The sequence below is a fragment of the Hippocampus comes genome, unplaced genomic scaffold, assembly GCF_001891065.2.
Source record: "Hippocampus comes isolate QL1 unplaced genomic scaffold, H_comes_QL1_v1.1 scaffold59, whole genome shotgun sequence".
NCBI lineage: Eukaryota > Metazoa > Chordata > Actinopteri > Syngnathiformes > Syngnathidae > Hippocampus > Hippocampus comes.
In genome coordinates, this window is record NW_017805406.1 from 910,266 (window position 1) to 932,907 (window position 22,642).

Here is a 22,642-nt window from a genome sequence, read left to right on the forward strand (position 1 = left end):
ACCCCACCCCCACCCCCGCCACTGACGTTTGACAAGATGATGGGCGTCGGGCAATCAGAATCGTCTCAGCAAGCAGTTAACATTGAGCGCTGGGCCGTAAACAAAAGGACCTTTGGGGATTTCCACAAAGGTGTATGGATGGGTAGGTAGGATTGAGAAGGGAGATGCTTTTACACGCATGAAAACATGTGCATGTCGAATGTTAAACAAGCGGTGACGCATTTGTTTAAAATGATCAGCGTTGGAAGAGACAAACAATTCCTTCCCCTGCGACTTAGCACCAAGTTGACCTCAGTCTTTCCTTCCTGACAAAAGGTGCCACTGACTGCAAGTTGGGCATCATGGTGAACATGCCAAGGAGCTGCCCCCCCCAACAACCTCGCCCCTCCCCGCCCGCTCCAGAACCATTTGGACCACAGGCAATGGGTTAATCACATTAGAGGCCCAGAGGAGAGATGGGAAGTAGACAGTACCGTGACAGGCGGGGTAGCACTGGCACGACTAATCCCGTTAGAGCGAGGAAAAAGGGGGACGCCATCGCGCCGACAAGGCTGAGAAAGAGAAAAACATTTTCCCAGGAATGAGTTCACCTGTATGGTAACTGGGAGAAGTTGGCCTGTTGATGCCTATTAGCTGAAACAATCCCACTTGGCACATCCAAATGGGTTTTTTTTCCTTCACGCTGGGCATCATTTTGTCTTTGCTTGGAAGGGGGAAAAAAAACAAAACAAAACAAAAAAAAATAACAATCGGTAGCAGACAGTGGCATTGCGTGAGATCCTCTTTCATGGCACGGTAAAAGCAGCCGCTTTCAACTCTGTGCCATCAGCATCCAAAACGTTGAGAAGATGGAAAGGGGGGTGGGGGGGTGCTGTAAGAAGGACAGGGCTTACTTCATCTGCCATTGTAAGTGCACCCGAGTTCAACCTTAATGTAAACCTTTGCAGGCAGGATATGAATAGGATGCTCTCTATAAAAATATATCCTGCTGGGTAATCCCGGCAGATGGCCACAGCGGCGGACACTACAAGCGCGGCTGGCCACTGCAGGGGTAAACAGGGAATGTCCGATCAGCCGCCACTCTTCAGCCTGGGAGATACGGAATCAAGATTCCTAACTCCCTTTCGGCAAGGCTGGGAACCCGAGCCGTCACTTTGGATCCATCACGTTTCTTCTTAATCTCGCTCGCCATTTTTTTTCTTCTCTCGCCCCATTTTTTCGCGTCGGCCCCTTTTGTTGTGGGGATTAAGCCAAGTGGTAAAACAGTGATTTAATGATCTTTCCATGGCTATGTGCACCACTTAAACCATGAGACAAACAAGCCAAGGCATTCTGAGAGTCACCCCCCACTTAAGGCAGCTCAGCAACTATGAGGGCTTTTCACGCGGTATTAAGCGGCGCCTGATTATTTTTCCCGCTGCTGTGTGATGTGTGGTGCGCCACTCTGGGAAAATTCAACGTTCCGTCTTTTGTTGAGGCCCATTGTAGACAAGACAAGAAGACAAAAGTAGTTTAATTACATTACGATAGCGCTACAAGGAGAACGGACAAGTCGGAGTTTCAAATACTGTACAACATTTAGGAAATAAGTCTCAGGCTAGGATCCTTCATAAGGTGTTTGTGGGTGTTTCTGTTGACTCACTAACACCAAAATGAAATCGGAATTTTCTCTTCACCTTTGTGAGTGGTCAAACCAACTTGAACATGAAAAGAATTCGTTTTGGAAACGGCGTTCTGTAAAGTAGTAGTGCCACTTACCTGCCAAAATATTGTGTCGAATTGCACAAAGCAGTGTTATCCAACACAAGGGCTAAAATAAGCATTTCTGTGTAATATCAATACCTTTAAAACGTTAGTTAAGATCAGTTTGAATTGATACTGTCCAAGTTGCTGTAGAACACGGCGTACAACTGTACTGAACAAAATATTTGATACCGTTCATCTTGAATATCATCACGATTGTCAAAGTGGATGGTCAGGAATTTAGGAAAAAAGATTTTTTTACTTGCAATTTCCCACCAGGTGGAATGGCTGTCATCGCGACGAAACTCCATCGCCTTGTAGTTTTCACACAGCTGGCAATCTAACCAAGGAAAGATTTCAGAATGTATATTAGTATACACATATATTAACCATACACTTTGGTTTAACTCATGATCATGAAATAGTCCATAAAACTCAAATCATACATTAGAAATATTTGACATCTCTAAAATACATGCAAGAAAACGCCACTATACAGTACTTATTTACATGTCTATACCAACAATGACCAGCAGGCGGCACTATTGTGGAAGAAAATATGAATCCGTAAAATCCAGTGGCTCTCAAACATTTTTTTTAGCTACCGGTATCTTATTCCATATATGTAAAGGTTGGTGAACGCTCTCTTGTACGAATGCAACTAATGACACATCAATTACAACCAGGAAACAAAGTCATAATAGCAGAACACGTGAATGTTTGGTCTGGAGTGCAATCGGCGACAAAGATGATAATGATGGGGGGGTACGGATTGTATTGGGGTTAAAACCGTTGATCTGGAGATTACTGAACCATCAAAAACATAGAAGACCCCTAAGTGACAGGACATCATCGTGAAATCAACCGCCAAGAAAAAAAAGGGCTCATGAGTTTTTAAAAATGGGGGGAAAGTGGGGATGTGTTGACCCTGCTTAAAACAAATAATGGAAATAATATACAGTAGTAAATTCCAGAGTCCTGTTATGAAGCGTATTGACAATGTCTTCGTAACATTTTAACTGTCATGCAAGTGTAAAAATAAGTTCCCCGCCGTATAAAACATTAGAACTACAGTACTCATTCATAAAAGGTTGAGTTTATACTGACATTAAAAAAATAAATTGTCACATATGTTAAAACTGTTTGACCTGACAGTAGGATATTATTGAAATTATCTTTTGGACGGTCGTTGTTGTACATATTCGATGATGTAGTTGATGACATTTTTTTGTTGTTGTTGTTGCCATTTTCAAAATCATGCAGCCGATCAAATCCTTAGTTCCACTCTATTCAAATAACTGCAAATGTGATCGACAACATTTCTGTATTATACAATAAGGTATTATTGAGGTATGATACAGTGAACACTTTCACTGTTTGGATCGCATCACTTGCACACAATCAAGCCTTGTAAATTAAGCAATGATAGAGGATTCCAACATTCTGCTTGCAAGTGGTGCAAGGTCGTTCCAGCTGTTTCCTGCCTACATGCATGACTACACTATAAAGGGTTCGGCAAAAATATCAACATACTCCAGCATTAAAAACAAGGCGAAATGTGAACAAACACCCTTAATGTTGGATTAAACAATGTATTTATGGAATAAGCAGTTTGCAGGGTGAAGAGTGTGACGGTGTGCTACTTATAAAGATTTAAGCCTCCATATATCTAGGTTACACCGCTCCCTCCCACAATCCAGATGATGCCATCTGTGATAAAGGAGTGTTGTGTATGTGTGTGTACATGTGTGCACGCTTGTGCGTATGCGATGCTTTCAAATCAAATACCGAGTGTCTCCTTTCACTGTTAATCCAGGGCAGCTACAGGGAGCTATCCAACGGACTTGAATTCTTGTGTTTGTTTTAACATTTCAAATGTAAAAAATGAAGCGGGCATGTATCAATGGCAAAAGTTAGCATTAATACATGAAAAGTACATGTGAAACGAGCTCTTTCACCGCAACAGGTGAACCCTACCTCTGAGAAGGAAAGAATGACGATTAGACCACCAAAACTTTACATACAGCAATGAATACGTTTGAACTTTGTAGATGATTTGGGGGTTTTTGCATATTGTGGGGGCTGAGGGGTCTTATTTTTCAGGGACGATTTGGGGGAACATGTTTTCATGATTAGATGACAAATACAACGTAATACGTCAATTGAGAGGCAAATGAAATGTTCACGGTGAAAAATGTTGATTAAATTGATGACGTCACTCATACTTTGTCCGATAGGTGTACGAACTTAATTGGGCCTTGGAGGAGGGGGGAAAAAAAGCACACAGGATGTCAGAGGTCTACCATGGCACTAAGGGATTGGTCGATCCAGTAAATCTGCTGACTAAATCCCTCACGTTGTGATTCAGACTGAGGGGTCATGTTGTCACAGTGCATTCCGTCGTGCACGTATGTCTCCAGAAGCTACCTGGCACACGACAACAGCGAGGAATTTTGAGTTAAATCAAAGTGTGTGTGTTTTTTTTAACGTTATCTTAATTAAGACACTCGGAATCCACGGTTCGCGTCCTTCGGTGAAAAAAAAATAATGGACCCAATTCTGACAACAACGTAGGTAAGGGTTTGTTTTGTTTTTCTATTTTGTGGCGTTTAGAGAAATTTGTTTTTCCTCTCTCCCACCGTTACATTTTCACGCAGGGAATGTTTTTGTGAAGAAAACTGGAAAAAAAAGGTTACCTGTGGTATTTGTGAGGTGCACGGTCATTTTCAAAACGCTCTCGGGTATCGCACCTGAACACGAATGGATTGATTTGCTCGCCACGCAATGAATTGTGGGTCAGAGTAAAAAATAAAAATAAAAATAAAAAACAGAGAAAAGTTTTGAATTGTGTGTACAATAATTCTTTATAACAAAAATAAGAATGTTTATTTTCTACGTATGACCCCAAACTCGTCCAAATTTTACCACGTTTGGTCGATTGCGGAATTGTTAAAGACTATCATTTCCATGAACGTGAATGTTACTATGAATGTTTGTCTGTATATATGTATGCGATTGACTTTCAACCAGTCCAGAGTGTACATGCTCTCTTCCTCGAAGTCACCTTGTATCGGGTCGAGCTCGCCTGTGATTCCACTCAGAATAAGAACTGTAGAAAATGGACGGATGCACATGCAACAATATGGACATCAAATAAAGTGAAGCAATGAATATAATACTTTAATTTCGAAATCCGGCGTGCAATGGTGACTTCTCCTGTATCATAGAGGTCATCATCCATTTTAGATGTATAATACACTAACATGGACAATAAATATGATTATGTCATCACTTTAACTTACAAGCGTGCACTTTGCGTGACATTGTGTTTTGCAACAGCTCACTGATGACCGTCTTTTTCAGTGTGGTGTGAATATTGAATCATATTATCATTTATGTGTTTTGATTTCAAAATTAAGTGACTTCCTCATCAATTATTGGAGAGTTTTCTTTTTTGTTACCTCTTGTTTATTAGGGATGGTATAATCAGGTCTTTTTATGTCAATGAATGGTTTTGTTCCTGCCATTGGGAGCGGTTTTATCGTTAGATTTGGAGTTGTGTGGTGATCGCCTAACACAAATGTCGTCTTGTCTGCCCGCAGGTAGCCGTGGATGGGATGTGAGAAGGAGTAATGCCTTTAGTCAGGAGAACCATTGAACCTCGGCACCTGTGCCAAGCTGCAGTGCCCGACAGGATTGATAGTGAGCTGGAATGTGTGAACAACAACACCTTGTCAGCCATCATCCGTCAGCTCAGTAGTCTAAGTAAGATCCAACGACAAACTTGCTGCACTGTGACATTCAGGGAGAAAAAAAAATAAATATGAGGCTATTTTTGGAAACAAATTTACTCTCGGACATCTGTCTTGTAGCCTCTGACACACATGTGCACATGCTCAGTGTGTGTGTTTGTGATGGGATTTAGTGAAGTTATGAGGGGTTTGACCTTACTGCCGAGCTTGCACAGGCAGATAAGAAGGAGAATGGGTGGGTGGCAACACAAAGCCTGTCTAATAACATGTAATAATCTCTGCCATTCTTAATGTTTGCTTGGGAACGGATCACGTGGTGCTCCCGTAATCCAAACAGATTAATTGGATTTAGAAAGGCACACAAACAGTCACTGAAATGCCCGGTCAGTGTAGACTAATACAATCAATGGATACTGGATGAAATAACATTTAGCCTATATTCCGATGCGCTAGCATAGTCAGTCATTTTATTATTTTGCACGTATTCAGTTTTTTGCCACTCTCTTGTGACAGATATTCTGGAAAATGTTGATTGCAGGTAAACATGCAGAAAATGTATTTGGCGATCTCTTCAATGAAGCCAACATATTTTATGTGCGCGCAAACTCACTCCAAGACCGCATTGACCGCTTGGCCATCAAGGTCACCCAGCTGGACTCCAGTGTGGAAGAAGGTCAGTTGTACAAACAACAAACATGTGTTAAAAAAAAAAAAAAACAAAGTTTTCTAATTCGTTGTCCACCCTTCATAGCCCTTCATACTGTTTTGCAGTCTCTCTTCAGGCCATAAACCTCAGGAAGGCGTTCAAAAGCTCGACTATTCAGGACCAGCAGGTGTTGTCTAAAGGTAGCACGCCGACCTCGGTCACTGATATGTACGACAGCAGCGACCAGCCACCTCCTCTTCAAGACCTCACTGCTTTTCGGTATGTGAAAAGCATGATGATCTAGTTCAGTGATTCCCAATTATTGTGTTGTAGGACATTACTTGGCTGTGGGAGCATTATCCAATGTCACTTTATTGGTCCAAAAATGGCTTATTTACAAAGAAGAACGTATCTTTGTTTATTTATCTATGCCAGTAACATATAGTGACCGGCAGAATAATTAAATGCTATTCCACTGAATGGCAGAAGGTGCAAATAATCTCTGCATCAATCTGTTACCATTCATACAACAGAATCATTTGATTTAATATGAAATAAATTAGTAAGTTAAGACAAGCTCGTCATTATTATTATTTCACTGTTCATACATTTGATGACATTTTAGTTTGGCGATGCCAGAAGATTTTTGGAATGTAGAATTTTGACTCATTAAAGGATGGGAGACACTAATCGAGTTAGCTAGTGAACAAAATGGGATAAACACAAGGTTTTGTTCTTTTTTTTTTTTTTTTTAAACAGAGAGGACGGCAGTGACGCCATGAGGTTCTACTCTGACCCGTCCTACTTTTTTGACCTCTGGAAGGAGAAAATGCTGCAGGACACAGAGGAGAAGAGGAAAGAAAGGAGGAGGCAGAGGGTGAGCGCATGAATACTCCTCCTCTCCAAAAAACAACAAATATTGCTGAAACTTACTTAGCAGGTGTCAATGCCAATGGCTTTGCTGACGAATGTACCCTCCATTCAGGAGCAGAAGCGATGCGTGGAAAACAGCACCCTCCAGCGCCAGGTGAAGAAGGTGAGGAAGGCTCGAAACCGCAGACAAGAATGGAACATGATGGCTTTCGACAAAGAGCTCCGACCGGATCACCGTCACCCCCAAACTCTGCGGCGAGGAGCGTCTTCCGAGGGTTCGCTCTCCCCAGAGGGCAGGTTTGTGCCATTTTGTGACCTCAGAATCCCTCTAGCACCTCAGAATCCCTGTAACACAGAGGCAAAAGTGTTAAAATAGCAGTGCCACGCAATTCACACAATGTAATGAGATCCAAAGTCATTTTGTCTTGACCACACAGACATTAACAGCGTATTTTAGTTTTCATTGACGCAGTGTGAGAGGTATTCAACAATGTGTATTTTTGCTTTTGTGGTGGTGGTTGGCAGTGGCGTCGAACTGAAAATCAATTAGCTGTGTGACAACAATAGCCAAGTTCTGCATTCATAAAGCAGCAATTGACTTTTTCAAACCACAAATCCTGTCTTGCTTTCATTTTGTTGTTCTAGGCCTGACCTTCCGGACTATCCTACCCCGCCCGCGCCAGCCCACAGTGCTTCTAACTTTATCAAGTCGCATGGGAACGTGCAGCCTTCCCCGCCACCAGCAGAGCACGAATACCACAGCATTGACGTCAACTATAAGATAACAACGGTCGAAGCTCCGGCCGCAGAGAAGATGAATAGGTCAATACGTCCGCCTGCAGATTACAAGTATGTTTGGATGATAACCGCGTGTTATGTAATCAGAGCTGGAATGACTATTTTTTTGTTGTTGTTCTGAAAAATGATACACAATCTGTTTGCTTTTCATTGCCAACCAGCTGTGCCCACCTTCCACCTGCCCAAGGCCCACCCATCCCGTCAGCCCAGACAGCCTTTGGTTTCACCCCCCCAGCAGCTCATAATGGAGACACAACACATGTTGGTCCAAGTTACCCACTTCCACCGGTCCCTCCTCCAGGCCCTTGCGTGGCTCCTCCACCAGGTCCCCCACCGCCACCTCTCCCTCCCCCAGCTGTCCCATCACACCTTTCTGGACTGAGTGGAAGCATCATAGCTGAAATGAAACCAGTGAGAGATGTGAGGAGCGATCTGTTGTCTGCAATCCGAATGGGTGAGTATTGATGTGTCTCCATGTTCATTACATTTACATTTGGTGATGTCATTCTAACATTTTGCTGGTGGTCAACAGGCATCCAGCTGAGAAAAGTGCAAGAGCAGCAAGAGCTGCAGAGCAAGCGCGACCCAGTCGGGAATGACGTGGCCACCATCCTGTCGCGGCGCATTGCGGTGGAGTACACTGACTCCGATGATGACTCGGAGCTGGACGACAACGAATGGTCCGACTGACCAGAATGTGGTTTCATTTCACATTCTGTGCGACCAAAGACTATTAGGAGGGTATTTATTAATGATAATATGATATCATGACTCATGTTCTCACCTCTTTGGATAAAAACAGCAATGAAAACATGACCTCACTGGCAGAAATAACAACGATGAACTTAATTTTAAAAAAATAACCAGTCTCCTGGCACACATCCTGAATTCAGGCCAACCTTTTCAGTCCATGCATAGGATCTTACCCATGAACCCCCACCCCATTCTTTTGATCTTTCATGGCATGTATGGTTTTTGATCACAACCTTTAGTGAACCACTGTTAAAGGTAACACTGACACTCAAATAAAACCCACATACTTCTTGGGACATGTCTGCAGGGAAGTTCATGAAAATTCATGAATGGGTACAGCTATAATTATACTTTTTAATCAGTTTTTTTTTAATATAATGTATTATTTTAATGTCTAATTTATGTCTATATTTATTATGCATTATTGTATTATTTTAAAAATTCACCATCAGTCTCCCTATCTTGTACCTACATCTATGTATCTTTTATCCCTTTCATTTTTATTGTATATCTTGTTCCCCATTCCTTATTATTACGTCACAGTAAAGAACAAAGTTCTGTGTTGCAGCACTGGTTGGAATTATCATCACTTAATAAGATCAATAAAGCAATATGCTTGAGATACACATGAGTAAAACATTTATTATTATTATTATTATTATTTTTTTTTTATTACATGTTACTTTTTATGGAGGGGCATTCAAGCCAAGCACCCTTGCTCCTTTGAATGGTATGGAGTAGGACAGCTGTCAAAAAGATGTATGAATGATGGAAAGACAGTATATAAATCCAAGCTATTATTATTGTCAGTTTGAAATGGCTTTGATATCAAAACTGCTCTGTGGAGACAGAGACTATCCGCAGTGGAATGCACTTGAATATAGTACAGTATAAACAGTGAATAATTAAATGCCAAAATACAGTACCACGTTTAAATCGTGTTTAGAATCACATGTTTATTTTATCATTAAATAATGAATTCTAATTGTATTCGTAGTTAGTTGAGGTGAAGCTATCAATTGTGTGCAATAGATGTCAGTAGCGTGCCTCGTAGAACCGCATCGACCAATGACATGGAATCTGTGGCGCTCTCACCGCCATGTTGGTTCCAAGATATGACGCATTCTTCGGCACCGAAGCTAACGGCCCGAGCCACAATGGCGACGTTTTCTTCCAGTTTCTTCACCGTCGAGTGTCGGGCAGGTGATTAGCATAGCTAAGCTTCTCTCTTCGGCCAATACGTGAGTGACAAACCTGGATAACTGTACTTGGATTACTATAATTCTCTGAGAGGTGGGACATTACTTTTTACATAGCTGACTTCTGAGCATCTCGTTAGTATCACTCGACCTTTTTTTTTTTCGGAAAATGATGACGGTTTTTCGTGTTTAAGATGAGGATGATGACGTTAGCATGTCGTTGCAAGCCAGTCACCTGACTTGTACCCGTACACGAATCAGCTTTACCTCGACTAACGATTTCATCGAAAAATACTTGATACCGAACTTGGAATCAAAAGCGCCACAAACAAAATAGAAGTGACGGTCGTAATAGCGCTAGTGACTGTTTAGCAGCCCCATCTGTGTTTGCCACTGACCCTGTGCTGTCATTCATACTGCGGCATTGGGTCATGTGAGCTGGCCTGTTATTGACATTCGAGATGTTGAAGTCTTTACGCTTGTTTATATGCCCTGACAGCGTGTTTGTAACGTGCGTCTCAATGGCTCTTTCAGAAGAGGGACTGTCGCGATGGATACCTCAAAGCTTCCAAAGATCCAGGATGCGGAGCGAGAAAGCCAGTTTGGATACGTCCATGGAGTTTCGGGACCAGGTGTGGTTTGGTTTACCTTTTGGAAATAGATTGAAAACACAATCTAATTTCAATGTTCTTTTCGTATTATTATTATTGTTTGTTATTCAAAATGTAAGATACTCCTTTGCTAAACCTAAATCATAACCTAATGCCCTAAGTGCCATATTATACCTTAAATACTGTACTTGGCCATTGTGTTTGCTCATAAATATTTGTTCTCTTTTCTCTAGTGGTGACAGCTACTGCTATGGCAGGAGCCGCCATGTACGAGTTGGTCCGCGTCGGCCACAGTGAGCTGGTGGGAGAGATCATCCGTTTAGAAGGAGACATGGCCACCATCCAAGTCTATGAGGAGACTTGTATCCTGTTTATACTGTATACCCTAATAGCTCCCCTGGAACACTTGGCAAGCTATTCTCATTAAATGTTACCAAAGCTGTAAAATGTACATTTCTCACAAGTCAAATATTAATTTGGTATATATTGTCGTCTGGTTTAGCAGTTAGTCACTTTCCTTGACTGTGCAACACAGCTGGGGTGTCGGTGGGTGACCCAGTTCTTCGCACAGGTAAACCCCTCTCTGTGGAGTTGGGACCAGGAGTCATGGGCTCCATCTTTGACGGCATCCAGCGACCGCTGAAAGACATCAATGACCTCACACAAAGCATCTACATCCCAAGAGGAGTGAACATCGGCGCCTTGAACAGAGACCTCAAATGGGAGTTTACTCCGAGCCAAAGTCTTCGGGTATGTTGTTAGGTGGAGGTTGATGGTCAGTAGATCTCAAAACACTGTTAATCGTCCTACTTGACAAAGTGAAATAATGAGGGTGGTCCTGAACAAAAATAAAAACTGACCCGAGGGGAGTGGGGGGGGATCAAAATCGGTTGAAGCATACATGCGTCCATTTTCTATATAGGCAGGTTGTAACCCTGGACATACAGTATGTACAACAAATTGACGGATCCAGCTGCATAGAATTCATTACATGCCACCTCTTGTAGGTTGGCAGTCACATTACAGGTGGTGACATCTACGGCATGGTGTTTGAGAACTCCTTGATACAGCACAAACTGATGCTTCCGCCTCGCAGCAGGGGCACAGTCACTTACGTGGCGCCGCCCGGAAACTACGACGTCTCTGCAAGTCTTTTTTTTTCTCCTCCATAAGTTATTTTGTCGTTTGTGTTTGATTAGAAATTAGAAAGTTTTTTTTTTTCACTTTTACATTCAGGATGTGGTTCTTGAACTGGATTTTGAAGGCATCAAGGAGAAGTTTACCATGGTGCAGGTATGGCCGGTGCGACAGGTCCGCCCAGTCACCGAAAAACTGCCTGCCAATCATCCTCTGCTCACTGGTCAGAGAGTCTTGGATGCACTTTTCCCGTGAGGCTTTTTCAAAATGAAGCAAACATTTAGCTTTTGTGCTAAACATATAAAACTAATGTGCCTGTTGCACTTAACAGCTGCGTGCAAGGCGGCACCACAGCTATACCAGGTGCCTTTGGCTGTGGAAAGACCGTCATCTCCCAGTCATTGTCCAAATACTCCAACAGTGATGTTATCATCTACGTTGGCTGTGGAGAACGTGGGAATGAAATGTCGGAGGTGCTGCGAGATTTCCCAGAGGTTGGTGCGAGACCGCGAATTGATTTAATTCAAACTGAATTTGTAACTCAAGCCATCACAATTTTGTACCGATCCTGCCCAACAGCTCACAATGGAAGTAGGCGGCAAAGTTGAGAGCATCATGAAGCGAACGGCACTTGTTGCCAACACATCCAACATGCCCGTGGCTGCCAGAGAGGCTTCGATCTACACAGGTACCAAAATAAAATTGTCATCGTCCACGACTGTCCTCGGTGCTCATGTTTATTTCCTGATCACTTGGGCAGGGATCACACTGTCTGAATACTTCAGGGATATGGGTTACAACGTGAGCATGATGGCCGACTCGACGTCGCGATGGGCCGAAGCTCTGAGAGAAATCTCTGGCCGATTAGCCGAAATGCCCGCCGGTGAGTTCACGTTTTATGACCCAAACACAGACGAGAGAGGAGATGCCCATTTGTGAACGGTGACTTTGGTGTCATGGTGTGTGTAGACAGCGGATACCCGGCCTACCTGGGCGCCAGGCTCGCCTCCTTCTACGAGCGAGCGGGACGCGTCAAATGTCTGGGGAACCCCGAGCGAGAAGGCAGTGTCAGCATCGTAGGAGCGTAAGCTGGCTTTCATTTTCAAAAGATGCAAATAAGTCTTATGATGCGACACATGATTAATTATCGGGTTCACTTTTCTAGTGTGTCACCCCCCGGTGGAGACTTTTCAGATCCCGTCACATCAGCTACATTGGGCATAGTCCAGGCAAGTGGTGGCTAGTAGTTCACTATGCACTGATTCACGAGACACAATTCTTGATGACACTAACTTGCATTTGCGCCCTTGCAGGTGTTCTGGGGACTGGACAAGAAGTTGGCTCAGAGGAAACACTTCCCATCCGTGAACTGGTTGATTAGCTACAGCAAGTACACTCGGGCGCTGGATGAATACTACGATAAACACTTCCCTGAGTTTGTGCCTCTTCGGACGAAAGCCAAGGAGATTCTCCAGGAGGAAGAAGACCTGGCTGAGATAGTGCAGCTTGTAGGAAAGGTGAGGAAAAAGATGATTTTGAAAGCTGAAAAGAGACACACAAAAATCATTTTTAAAGTCTCAACAGGTTTTGAAAAAGTGAGAGGCCCCACACATGACAAGGACAAATTACTTACGCCATCTTTGGTTACGTTTTGTCCTCAGGCTTCTCTAGCCGAGACAGACAAGATCACGCTGGAAGTCGCGAAGCTCATCAAAGATGACTTCCTGCAGCAGAACGGTTACACGCCTTACGACAGGTGGAGAACAAAAGCATCGCATGCCTCATATTAAAGTTTTGGACTTCATCTCACACTTATCTCCTCCCGCACCCACCAACAGGTTCTGCCCCTTTTACAAAACGGTCGGCATCCTCTCAAACATGATCGCGTTTTACGACATGTCGCGGCACGCCGTCGAGTCCACGGCTCAGAGTGACAACAAAATCACCTGGGCCATGATCAGGGAGCACCTGGGCGAGATCTTGTACAAGATCAGCTCTATGAAGTTTAAGGTACGGCTCATTGTATCGACACAGCAAAATGGCGGGAAAAAGAGACCATATTCCACGATAATTACATTAATTGGAATGCACTTGTACTTTTTGTATTCCTCTCTCTCAACAATGGACACCTCAGGACCCAGTCAAGGATGGTGAAGCGAAGATAAAAGCAGACTACGCACAACTGCTGGAGGACATGCAGAATGCGTTCCGGACCTTGGAGGAATGAGTTTTTCAACCCTTAAGCGCCCCCCACCCCCTCCACCCAATTTCTCAACCCCATTTTTGGTGGTGCAGTCTCGTAGAGATTAAACGGTCCTATTTCTGAATGTCACGTAAACTCCTTTGTGTTTACCTCTCCCGTGTAAGCATTCCATTACGTGCGCACGTTTTACATTTCATCCTTTTGATTTACCTCGACTGTAAAAAGGGCCAGTCAGTACATATTTATTTATCCATCGCTATGTTTCAGTTCAAAACAGTCAAGTGCTGCTGCAAAGAAGAGGGAATTTACTGGGAACACGCACACGACTTAAGGGACATAGTGTTGTCTGGAGGGAAGGCGGACCGATCTTCCACATCTTAACCTCCAAAGTCTGATGACAATGTGATTTTGTGGACTATATACTTGATATTACGTGTAAAATGTGAATGAATGAGTGTATTAGGAATTGTGCTGTAGCAAAACAGACGTCTGTGTAAAGTCAAGTGCGTATCATGAAATAAAATAACTGGGCAATACATTCTGTCGAGTTTGATTCATTTGTTGCCGACTTTTTTTTTTTTTTTTTTTTTTAACAAAAAAGTAGGACTCCTTGACCCTATATAATAATGAAGACCCAGAAACATTCTCCAAAATGATGAGGTCACAGTTTTTACAAGACCCTCGCACCACCCCCGACTCCTTGCATACCGTACATCTTTGTGGTGCGTTCATGCACTCGTCACACGCTCGCTCGTTCAAATTGCGGCAGTAATTCCTTCAAAATAGATTAGAGGCGGCCTGCGTATCTCCAGTTCCGGCCTCCATCAAGACTAATGGAGGCACAAAGCCACAGGAGCTAGAGCAGCAGCTTTGCGCCGCATTGATTGAGACCATCCAGACTCACACTCACGGACATTAAAAAGGTTTCAGTGACCTCATAAGACTCGGGCCTTCATCTCGTAATGCACGTGGCCCCGTTTTAGATGATGTTCTGATATTCAGTGATACATTGAAAGAAAAAAAAAAATGAGGGCGTGTCCTGGTATTCGCTCTATTGCAGTTGCTGTCCTGACATCACCTAACTGCAATTTACAGTCCATAGCAGATTGCTAGTAAATCGTGGATTGCCATCCATCCATTTCCGATAGCGCTTATCCTCATCGGGGTCAGAGGGGAGCTGGAGTCTATTAAAATGCAAGGCGCACATAAACATTTACGCTCATTCACCCACGCAGGCGCAAGAACATCATGTCAACGCCACACAGGAACGCCAGAACCCAGACTTGACGCCCGACCTCAGAACTGTGAGGTGGCCGCGCTAACCACTTTGAAACCGTGCCACCAGACTGAGCACTGTTCCTTTCCTTATTGTGTGTGTCTTCAATTGGTAAGCAACTTTGCTTTGACTTAGTTTCACTCAAGGTAAGCAGGTGTGTTCAACTTTGGAGGTTCCACTGCGTTTTTAGTGGATCATCAACACTGTCGCACAGAGTGGATATGAGAAGCTGACACGTCCTTGTTCAAATGCAATATAAAAAAAATGTATTTTTTTTCAAGAGGGGAAGTTAAAAAAAAAAAAAAAAGCAGTGCACATCCATCTTTAAGTTGGGACGTGGCTGTGTTCAGAACTAACTAATCACATTCAAACTCATGAACGGGAGTCAGTATGCATGACTACCATTTAAATAGCCTCTGATTAAGTCAGAATAAAGTTCAGCTGTTCTCAAAGGCTTTGTCTGACTTTCTTTTAATGTCATTCCCATCCAATTAATAAATCACACACAAAAAAAGGCTACAAAATACGAAAAAAAGTTTTCTGTAAGGGAAGTTCACACTATAAATCTGCCACTTTATAAACCGATATATTTTGTTTGTTCTACATGTGTTTTCTAATAAAAATGCTGTAAAAGAATCGTTTACGGCCCTTACAATATTGTCGATTACGACGTTACACAAAGTGGAATGCAAAGACGTAAATATCAGAACAACAAGTGGAGTCGGCACAAACAAAGTCTTCCAGAGTTTTCTGTGAGCAAGCGGCAAGGTCAGGTTGCTTGTGTTGGGGAGGAAATGTGATCCCAGAGGGTGGAGCTGCCCTGTGGATCATCACATCACATCACTCCACTCCGCTTCACTCTACGTCCATCTACTACCCGGCTTGTCATGTCGCTAATCTTATGCGGCTTTGTCCTTCAGTGCGGATCTACCAAGGCTGCTGACCATCTCAACAACAAGGCTCCCACAGACAAAGTTTTTAATTCAGACCCGAAAGGGTGACTACGGCAAAACTTCACTCAAATATCACTTTTCGTTGCCTATGTGAAGAAACAAGGACATTTGCGATGCTTGTACCCCGGAGGAATGCTAGAAATGGCAACCATCTCATTGCTTTGACACGGAGGCACCACAGCAGAGACGTGACAACTTTTCGATTTTATTTTTTTTTTTGTCTTTTCTTTTTTTAACCACAAACCAGCAGCACTTCATTCACTCATTCAAGAGCTGAAGCTTTAGTCGAGAGACCTTTCTACTCATCTTTCTGCTCTGATTTTCTGTGTGGAGATAAAAGGTAAGTTAAAAATTGATAATATGTTTATCCTGGCTTTGCAGGTGGACAAACAGAAATAGAAGAATGATCTGTCAGCCTGCATAGGTAATAATGATTACAATTAAAAAAAAAAAAAAACATCTGGGTTGAGCGCAAACTTGATTAGATCATGAATACACTGCGCGGCCACAATACCAGCACTGGCTAATTAATACAAGATTAGTATCAAAACGTCTGCCGATACTAAGATACGAATGCTCATTTCGATTGACACATTGAAAGATGATCATATTTTACATTTATGTTGAATGATATGAAATATGAAAGAATAAATTAGTCGTTGGACAATAGCTCAAGTTGCAATACAGTTGCGTATTTGATAGGCCCAGAGAGTTTGTCTCTATGGACACAATGGCCTTGTTTCAACAAATTACATTGAAAGCCCCAAAGGCTGATAATAGAAGTTATTAATTTTTTTTTTTAGACACCCTGTGGGACTCCAATAAATTAGGCTGCAATATAATGTACTTTGCAATACGGGAATGCTAAATACACTCTCAAGAATGTGATTACAAAAAAATGTCCTGAAGTGAAAGATTTGGGGGTTGTGTTTGTGCGCGTGTAGGTCAACGTAAGCCGCGATGAAATGGGAAAAGTTAAAACCGCCAGAACCGGATGATCCCATGTGTTGCTGTGAATGTGACGTATTCCAGTACGGCTGTTGCTGTGACTGTGAGGATCTGGATGAGGCCTTCAACAGGTACGGCGGTCTACCTAAACTTCATATCCAACAATGTGATGACATTTATGGATGGATACTCCATTTTGTGAATGCAATCTTAAGATCTATCTGATCACCAACATTCATTCGTCATCTCCATCGATCATCTACTTATCCATCCAACATGTGTCCATTCATCTATCTATGCATCCATCCATCCATTCAACATCCATCAGTCCTTTTATCCAGCCAATAGCCGTCTATCCATCCACCCACTGGTGCCCTCGTCCCTTCGTATGGCCATCTGTCTGTCATCCGTTCGTCCAGCCATCCATCCTCTGTCCCATTTCTCTTTCCATTCATGTTTCTGTCCATGCAAACACTCATCTCGCTAACATATAACTCCACATCCATTGCTTCGTCTGTCCCTATCTATCGTAGATGGCTGAGGGACAAGGCACCAAAGAGTGGATGTCATTCATTTCTACTGGGGGCCTTGATTGACAACTTGGAGATCTCCCTGGTCCCTGCGCTGGTTTTACTGCCTCTGCTGATGCGTGTCGCGGCGCTGCACTACCTGCTGGGTATCATGATCTTGACAGCTCTGCCCGGGCTGGTGCTCTGGCTCTACTACGCCACTCACAAGAGAAAGAGACGCACGCTATTCTTTCTCACACTGGCGCTCTACTCTCTGGCCTACATGTACTATCTCTTCATCACTGAGATTGTACCTCGCGGGGACGTGAGTCGATTGCAGCTGTGTACCGTGACCGCGGGGATGATTTTCACCATTGCGTCTCTGGTTCGGACCAAGAGGAGCCCGGGATTTGTTAGTACTGCAGCACGTGAGGTGGACGGCAAGGGTTCACCAGCTCTCAGTGAGTCCGTCCAGACAGAGGCATCGTCCTCTTTCTCAGGATCGAGACCAAGTGATAAATGGAGCAGGTGTCCTGTGTGCAAAATTGCACGACCTCCACGGGCGGGACATTGTGGAACGTGTGGAGTTTGTGTTCAACGCCTGGACCACCACTGTGTCTGGTGTGTGACGTTCTATTTCCAATAGAAAACTGATATGAACCAAGATTCCGACAATTCTTCTCCAGTCTAATTCAAGCGCATGCAAAAGATTGTGTTGCACAATAAACTGACCATATTATTTTGCAATAGCACAGCGAGCACAACTTTACTTTATTTGTCCACTTACCAAGTGACCTGCTCAGTCCAATAAGCGATAGATTTCTCATGAAAGAAGTTATCATTTTAAGCACTTTTTATTGATGCAAGTCTATTTGACAGTATATTTTACCGACAACACATTTTGCTAATTGACAATTTTAGATGTATTAAATGTAGTATAATATAACGGATCAAAGATTTGCCTTTCAAGCTTTTGAAACATTTAAACTTTATATGAGTCCTTAAATGTTGGCGCCTACCACACAAGGTTTTAATGCGAAACGTCAATGTGTGTGCACTATGTTGTAGGATAAACAGTTGTGTAGGGCAAGGTAACCACCGCAGCTTCCTGTTGACCCTGTGTGTGTTTCTGCTAACATCTTTGTACGGGATCACTTTGGTGCTGCGCAGCCTGTGTCCTCAACAGTATCTAGTCAGCGCGCTCTTCTACTGCCCGGGCGTCTACTCTCAGTCCAGGTATGCACGCCAAAACCAAACTCGAAGTGAACAAGTCAACCGATTGTTTGTACTGCTCATACAGGGAGCGGGAGCGATTGTCCTCATCCCAAACACCTGACTCCAGAATATACCGTGCACCTTCAGGAGAATTGTACTTATCCACCCACTTTAATATATTTAAGGTTACAGAGACACTTTAAATGCTGGCACGTGTGTGCAGAACCGCCACTAAATACGAGTTTGGACGTAATTGCTTCATTCATAAGATGGCCACATCACCATGTAGAAGAGGGTGTGTGCACTTATGCAATCATGTCATCTCAGTTTGTTTTATTGACTAAAAAGATTAGCTAAAAATACATTACAGTTTTTTTTCCCCCAATACATTTTAAGAATAATTTTGGCGACGTGATCCCTTTTTTTTACCATGAGCACCCTGCTTCTGAAAACGTCTCCGCATGTGCCCAAGAAGGAATGAGTTTCTCTGATGATGTAATGCATAGGGTTGCCACTATTTTTAACCGCAGCACAATTTTATGTCCCTCTCTGTCGGTATGTTGTAGCTCAGCGCTCTGCTTCACCTGTGCCTGGTACAGCGTCATCGTCACTGGGGGGCTGCTGTACCTACTGGTGGCACAGGTGGTGAATATCAGCTTCAACGTGACTGAGCGGGAGGCCCAGCTGGCCCTGAGGAACAAAACGGGCCAAAGTCGCCTGTGGGGGCTCGCCGTCGCCACGGGAACGTATTCGCGAGGCTTCTACCAGAACTGGGTTGACTTCCTCACTATGGCTGATGCCTCGACATGTCCTCGATCCGGCGCCCCCCACTTGGTCTAGTTTCGCATCCTTGGATGCAGCTCAACATTCACAGAGTGGAGCTCATGTACTTCTAAAACAGGAAATGGCGCTTTCTGTTTTGTTGTTGATGGATACTGGACGTCTCAAACAAAATATGGATCTTACATGCCTTCCTGATTGAACCGTTACTGCCCATGTATTTAACGTGTGCAAAATAAAAAGCTCTCCGGCGACTGTTTTTGCGATCATGGCGTAAATATGTACTTTAAATTATTAATATGTTAATGAAGGTCTGACCATTCTGAGTATCATATTTAATGTGCTCTTTCACCTTTTCATAATGCATACGGTGGGTGGAGCAAGCTGTTTAAATCAATAGGTTGTCTTCATGTAATGCCCAAGTCAATGCACGCTTTTTGCCATCAATGCATCATTTTTTTATCACCAAGCGAATGAATGTAGGCTTCTTGAGTTAAATGGTCATAGTTTGGCTGATGTACAAGACAGGGGGGTGGGGGGGGGGGGGTACAGACCAGAAAAACCTCTCTGGATGATGTGCAGTTCAATCCCACAAACACAATAATAAATCTACTGTATTGTCAAACACTATTGACAGTATTTGATCTCAGACGTCCTGAATGTTTTGGCCTGGGTGTGTGGTTTTCAGATTTATCACCTCACTGGTGCTTTACAAGGGGACCGATAGGAAAATATACACAAAATGTTTTGGAATATTATATTTTGTAATACTGTATATTACAAACCGGAGACTGAAAATAATACGTCTTATTGTAAAATGAAGTATCGATAATCAGCCTATAGAGGGCAGTGTTCAACTGATGATAGTTTTTGCTTTGACTTAATCGCACAATCTGATTGGATGCTGAGAATGATGCATTACATTCATGTTCATGATTTCATTTCAAAAGAAGTTTAGGACCCACAAGTGTTTGTATTGAGACTTTCTGTCTCGCCAAAGCCCCTTGAGCTGCCGTGGTTCTGTCAGTGTGCATATTTCCATTAAATTGGGCGATTAAGTCATTCCCAGGTAATGAACCAGAGTAAGAAATTCCAAGTTAGCTTCCTGAACTTACTCACACTGAAACTAAATGACAATCTAGTGTGAGTGTGAAAATATACTGCAAAACGTGACTTTACATTAATTACATTTGCCCTCAGGGTTAATGGTTTAACCTGTTTTAACTGGCACGGTATGTGTGGATTCTGTGCAAAGATCCTCCTGGGAAGTTGAAAGCCCCTTGGCCTTATATTTGCTTTACCATAGTGCAGCGCTTATAGGATATAGTTAAAATCACTCAGTCAACACTCACTTTTCCCATTCTAAAGCCGACTTGCAGTTTACAGTCAATCTAGACTTCTGTCAATGCTTTGCAGAGATCTGGCAAAACGTTTTTTGAACTTTAAACTCAAAAGAAATGTGCTTGTTTAGGGTGAGATTTGCATCATGATGCATTGTTTTAAAGTCAACTTCAAAAATCGGTGCAATATCAGGCTGAATGCGGTGGCAAAAGCATTGCCAGAGTAGCACATGAGAATGCGGTTTCTCATGTGTCGAGTTGTTTGTGTTGTAACTGCTGACAGTTGAATTTAATTCTGCGCTCTCTGCTCTGGAATACACCAGAGAGGAGCCGCCGTTTTGTTCTCCGTTTTTAGTCCAACTAACTCTTACTATTATGAAATATGCAATGTGACACATTCGACGAACACCCATGTTACTCTTAAGCACATTATGCTGAATTCTAAGCGCGGTAGGGTATAACGTGTGGCTGCGCCAACATGTTTGGACTCATCCCAGCTATCATTTTGTGTAGGAGTGTGCTTGCAGGGGAGAGAAAGTGAGCCCTCCACTATATAAAGAGATGTCAGGCAGGCAGAGCATTACCAGTAGACGTTCTGCTCTTCGTCCTCCCTTGCTTTGCGGCTACTATGGTCTTTCTGGTGACAGTTTTGGTGGCTGCGCTGGCCTCCATCAGGACGTCCGCAGAAGTCATACCCCCAGCTGACTTCAACGTGCAGGGGGTAAGACATCTCGACTGGGCAAAAAGGTGATTTTTGTCTCATTTTTGCATGTAAATAACAGTGTTTGGGATATCTTGCTTCTGTCCACAGATGGCAGGGAAGTGGTACCTGATCGGTTTTGCCTCTAACGGCCAATGGTTCATCCAACACCGCGGCAGCATGAAAATGGGCACTGCCATGCTCCGCCCAACTGCAGACGGCGACCTGGATATTTCGTATGCCAGTCTAAAGTGAGCAAGACAGATGGGGAAAAGGACTTTGGCGGTGCGGAATTGCTCACCACGGGTTTCTGTGCAGATCCGATGGAACATGTTGGAGAATGAACAACCTGGCCAAGAAGACCGACATGCCTGGAAGGTTCACATACACAAGTGAGTGTACACAAACAAAAAAAATGCAGCGACAAGAGTTACATAGTTACAATGAAAACGGGATTTGAATTGACATTTTAAACAGTAATTGAAGGATAGGTTGAAATGTAGATCTCCGTTTATGAGGGAGGAACGGTATTGGATCCCATTATACTGTGGCATGTGCAGGTGTATCTCATAAACTGGTCGCGTGTTACACTAAAATAACAAGTCGGCATGTATCAATCGTAACAATCCAAGTGGTTCTGCCTTCCTGAGATCCGCCCACCTCTCTCCATCAGGTTGGGGCAATGAGAATGACATGCGCGTGGTGGACGTCAAGTACGACCAGTACGCCCTGACTCATACTGTTAAGACGGACGGAGATCATCCCACCGTGGTCAACAAGCTCTACGGTAACGCCCTTGATTTTAGAGTTTGTAACAGTTCAACCTTCGGAGTGGTCAACGAACCTGATGGTGTTGCACAGGCCGCGGAGTGGATCTCAGCCCAGATCTGATGGAGAAGTTCAGGCAGTTCTCCCTGGAAACTGGACTCCGAGCTGAAAACATTGCATTCTTTCCCCCAAACGGTACTGTTATGACCAACGTTAAAGATAGATGTGTAAAATGATGACGACAGATTGAATATCACTATTTTGCCTCGTTTAGGTGAGTGCACAGCTGCCTAGCTTCCTGCCAGCCTCAACAATGCTGTCAAGACAAACAAAAAGTTTACAAATGTATGCTAATAAAGGTCAAAGAGCTAAAATCCTTTTTTTTATTATCTTTTGATGTTTTTTTTAACAAACACGACACATCCAGAATGACACAGC

The 22,642-nt window shown here is 43.2% G+C and overlaps 4 protein-coding genes and 1 long non-coding RNA gene across 7 annotated transcripts in view; 4 read left to right on the plus strand and 1 right to left on the minus strand.

Annotated features, from left to right (window-relative positions):
- Positions 1–4,522, minus strand: part of LOC109517923 (uncharacterized) — a 43,997-nt gene extending 39,475 nt beyond the window's left edge. Inside the window, exons 1-2 of the long non-coding RNA XR_002168629.1 lie at positions 4,440–4,522; positions 2,006–2,083 (exon numbers count right to left, since the gene is read on the minus strand). This is a non-coding gene — a long non-coding RNA (uncharacterized LOC109517923). The remainder of the gene's footprint in view (positions 1–2,005; positions 2,084–4,439) is intronic.
- On the plus strand, positions 4,022–9,189 carry LOC109517921 (wiskott-Aldrich syndrome protein family member 3-like). 2 transcript variants are annotated; one of them, XM_019873423.1, is made up of 9 exons: positions 4,022–4,317; positions 5,346–5,508; positions 6,034–6,168; positions 6,267–6,420; positions 6,901–7,018; positions 7,127–7,311; positions 7,660–7,863; positions 7,974–8,266; positions 8,345–9,189. In XM_019873423.1, exons 2-9 carry the CDS (start codon positions 5,376–5,378, stop codon positions 8,500–8,502), a joined length of 1,380 nt encoding a protein of 459 aa, XP_019728982.1. In that variant the 5' UTR covers positions 4,022–4,317; positions 5,346–5,375; the 3' UTR covers positions 8,503–9,189. The 2 variants fall into 2 exon arrangements, with proteins under 2 accessions (XP_019728982.1, XP_019728983.1); XM_019873424.1 differs by having other exon boundaries at positions 4,022–4,313.
- Positions 9,190–9,586: 397 nt separating this feature from the next.
- On the plus strand, positions 9,587–14,253 carry LOC109517920 (V-type proton ATPase catalytic subunit A-like). Of its 2 annotated transcripts, none has more exons than XM_019873421.1 (15): positions 9,587–9,806; positions 10,299–10,396; positions 10,609–10,737; positions 10,911–11,125; positions 11,383–11,520; positions 11,612–11,763; positions 11,844–12,006; positions 12,092–12,200; positions 12,273–12,395; positions 12,482–12,596; positions 12,678–12,741; positions 12,826–13,029; positions 13,174–13,268; positions 13,351–13,522; positions 13,647–14,253. In XM_019873421.1, the coding sequence occupies exons 2-15, from the start codon at positions 10,315–10,317 to the stop codon at positions 13,737–13,739; spliced, it is 1,854 nt and encodes a 617-aa protein (XP_019728980.1). In that variant the 5' UTR covers positions 9,587–9,806; positions 10,299–10,314; the 3' UTR covers positions 13,740–14,253. The 2 variants fall into 2 exon arrangements, with proteins under 2 accessions (XP_019728980.1, XP_019728979.1); XM_019873420.1 differs by having other exon boundaries at positions 9,593–9,858.
- A 1,441-nt stretch (positions 14,254–15,694) lies between these two features.
- zdhhc23a (zDHHC palmitoyltransferase 23a) lies at positions 15,695–21,227 on the plus strand. The gene is made up of 5 exons (XM_019873490.1): positions 15,695–16,284; positions 16,889–17,023; positions 17,426–18,022; positions 18,470–18,637; positions 19,183–21,227. The coding sequence occupies exons 2-5, from the start codon at positions 16,905–16,907 to the stop codon at positions 19,454–19,456; spliced, it is 1,158 nt and encodes a 385-aa protein (XP_019729049.1). The 5' UTR covers positions 15,695–16,284; positions 16,889–16,904; the 3' UTR covers positions 19,457–21,227.
- A 67-nt stretch (positions 21,228–21,294) lies between these two features.
- LOC109517954 (lipocalin-like) lies at positions 21,295–22,578 on the plus strand. The gene is made up of 6 exons (XM_019873491.1): positions 21,295–21,457; positions 21,548–21,687; positions 21,755–21,828; positions 22,110–22,223; positions 22,298–22,399; positions 22,479–22,578. Exons 1-6 carry the CDS (start codon positions 21,365–21,367, stop codon positions 22,496–22,498), a joined length of 543 nt encoding a protein of 180 aa, XP_019729050.1. The 5' UTR covers positions 21,295–21,364; the 3' UTR covers positions 22,499–22,578.
- The last annotated feature ends 64 nt before the right edge of the window (positions 22,579–22,642 follow it).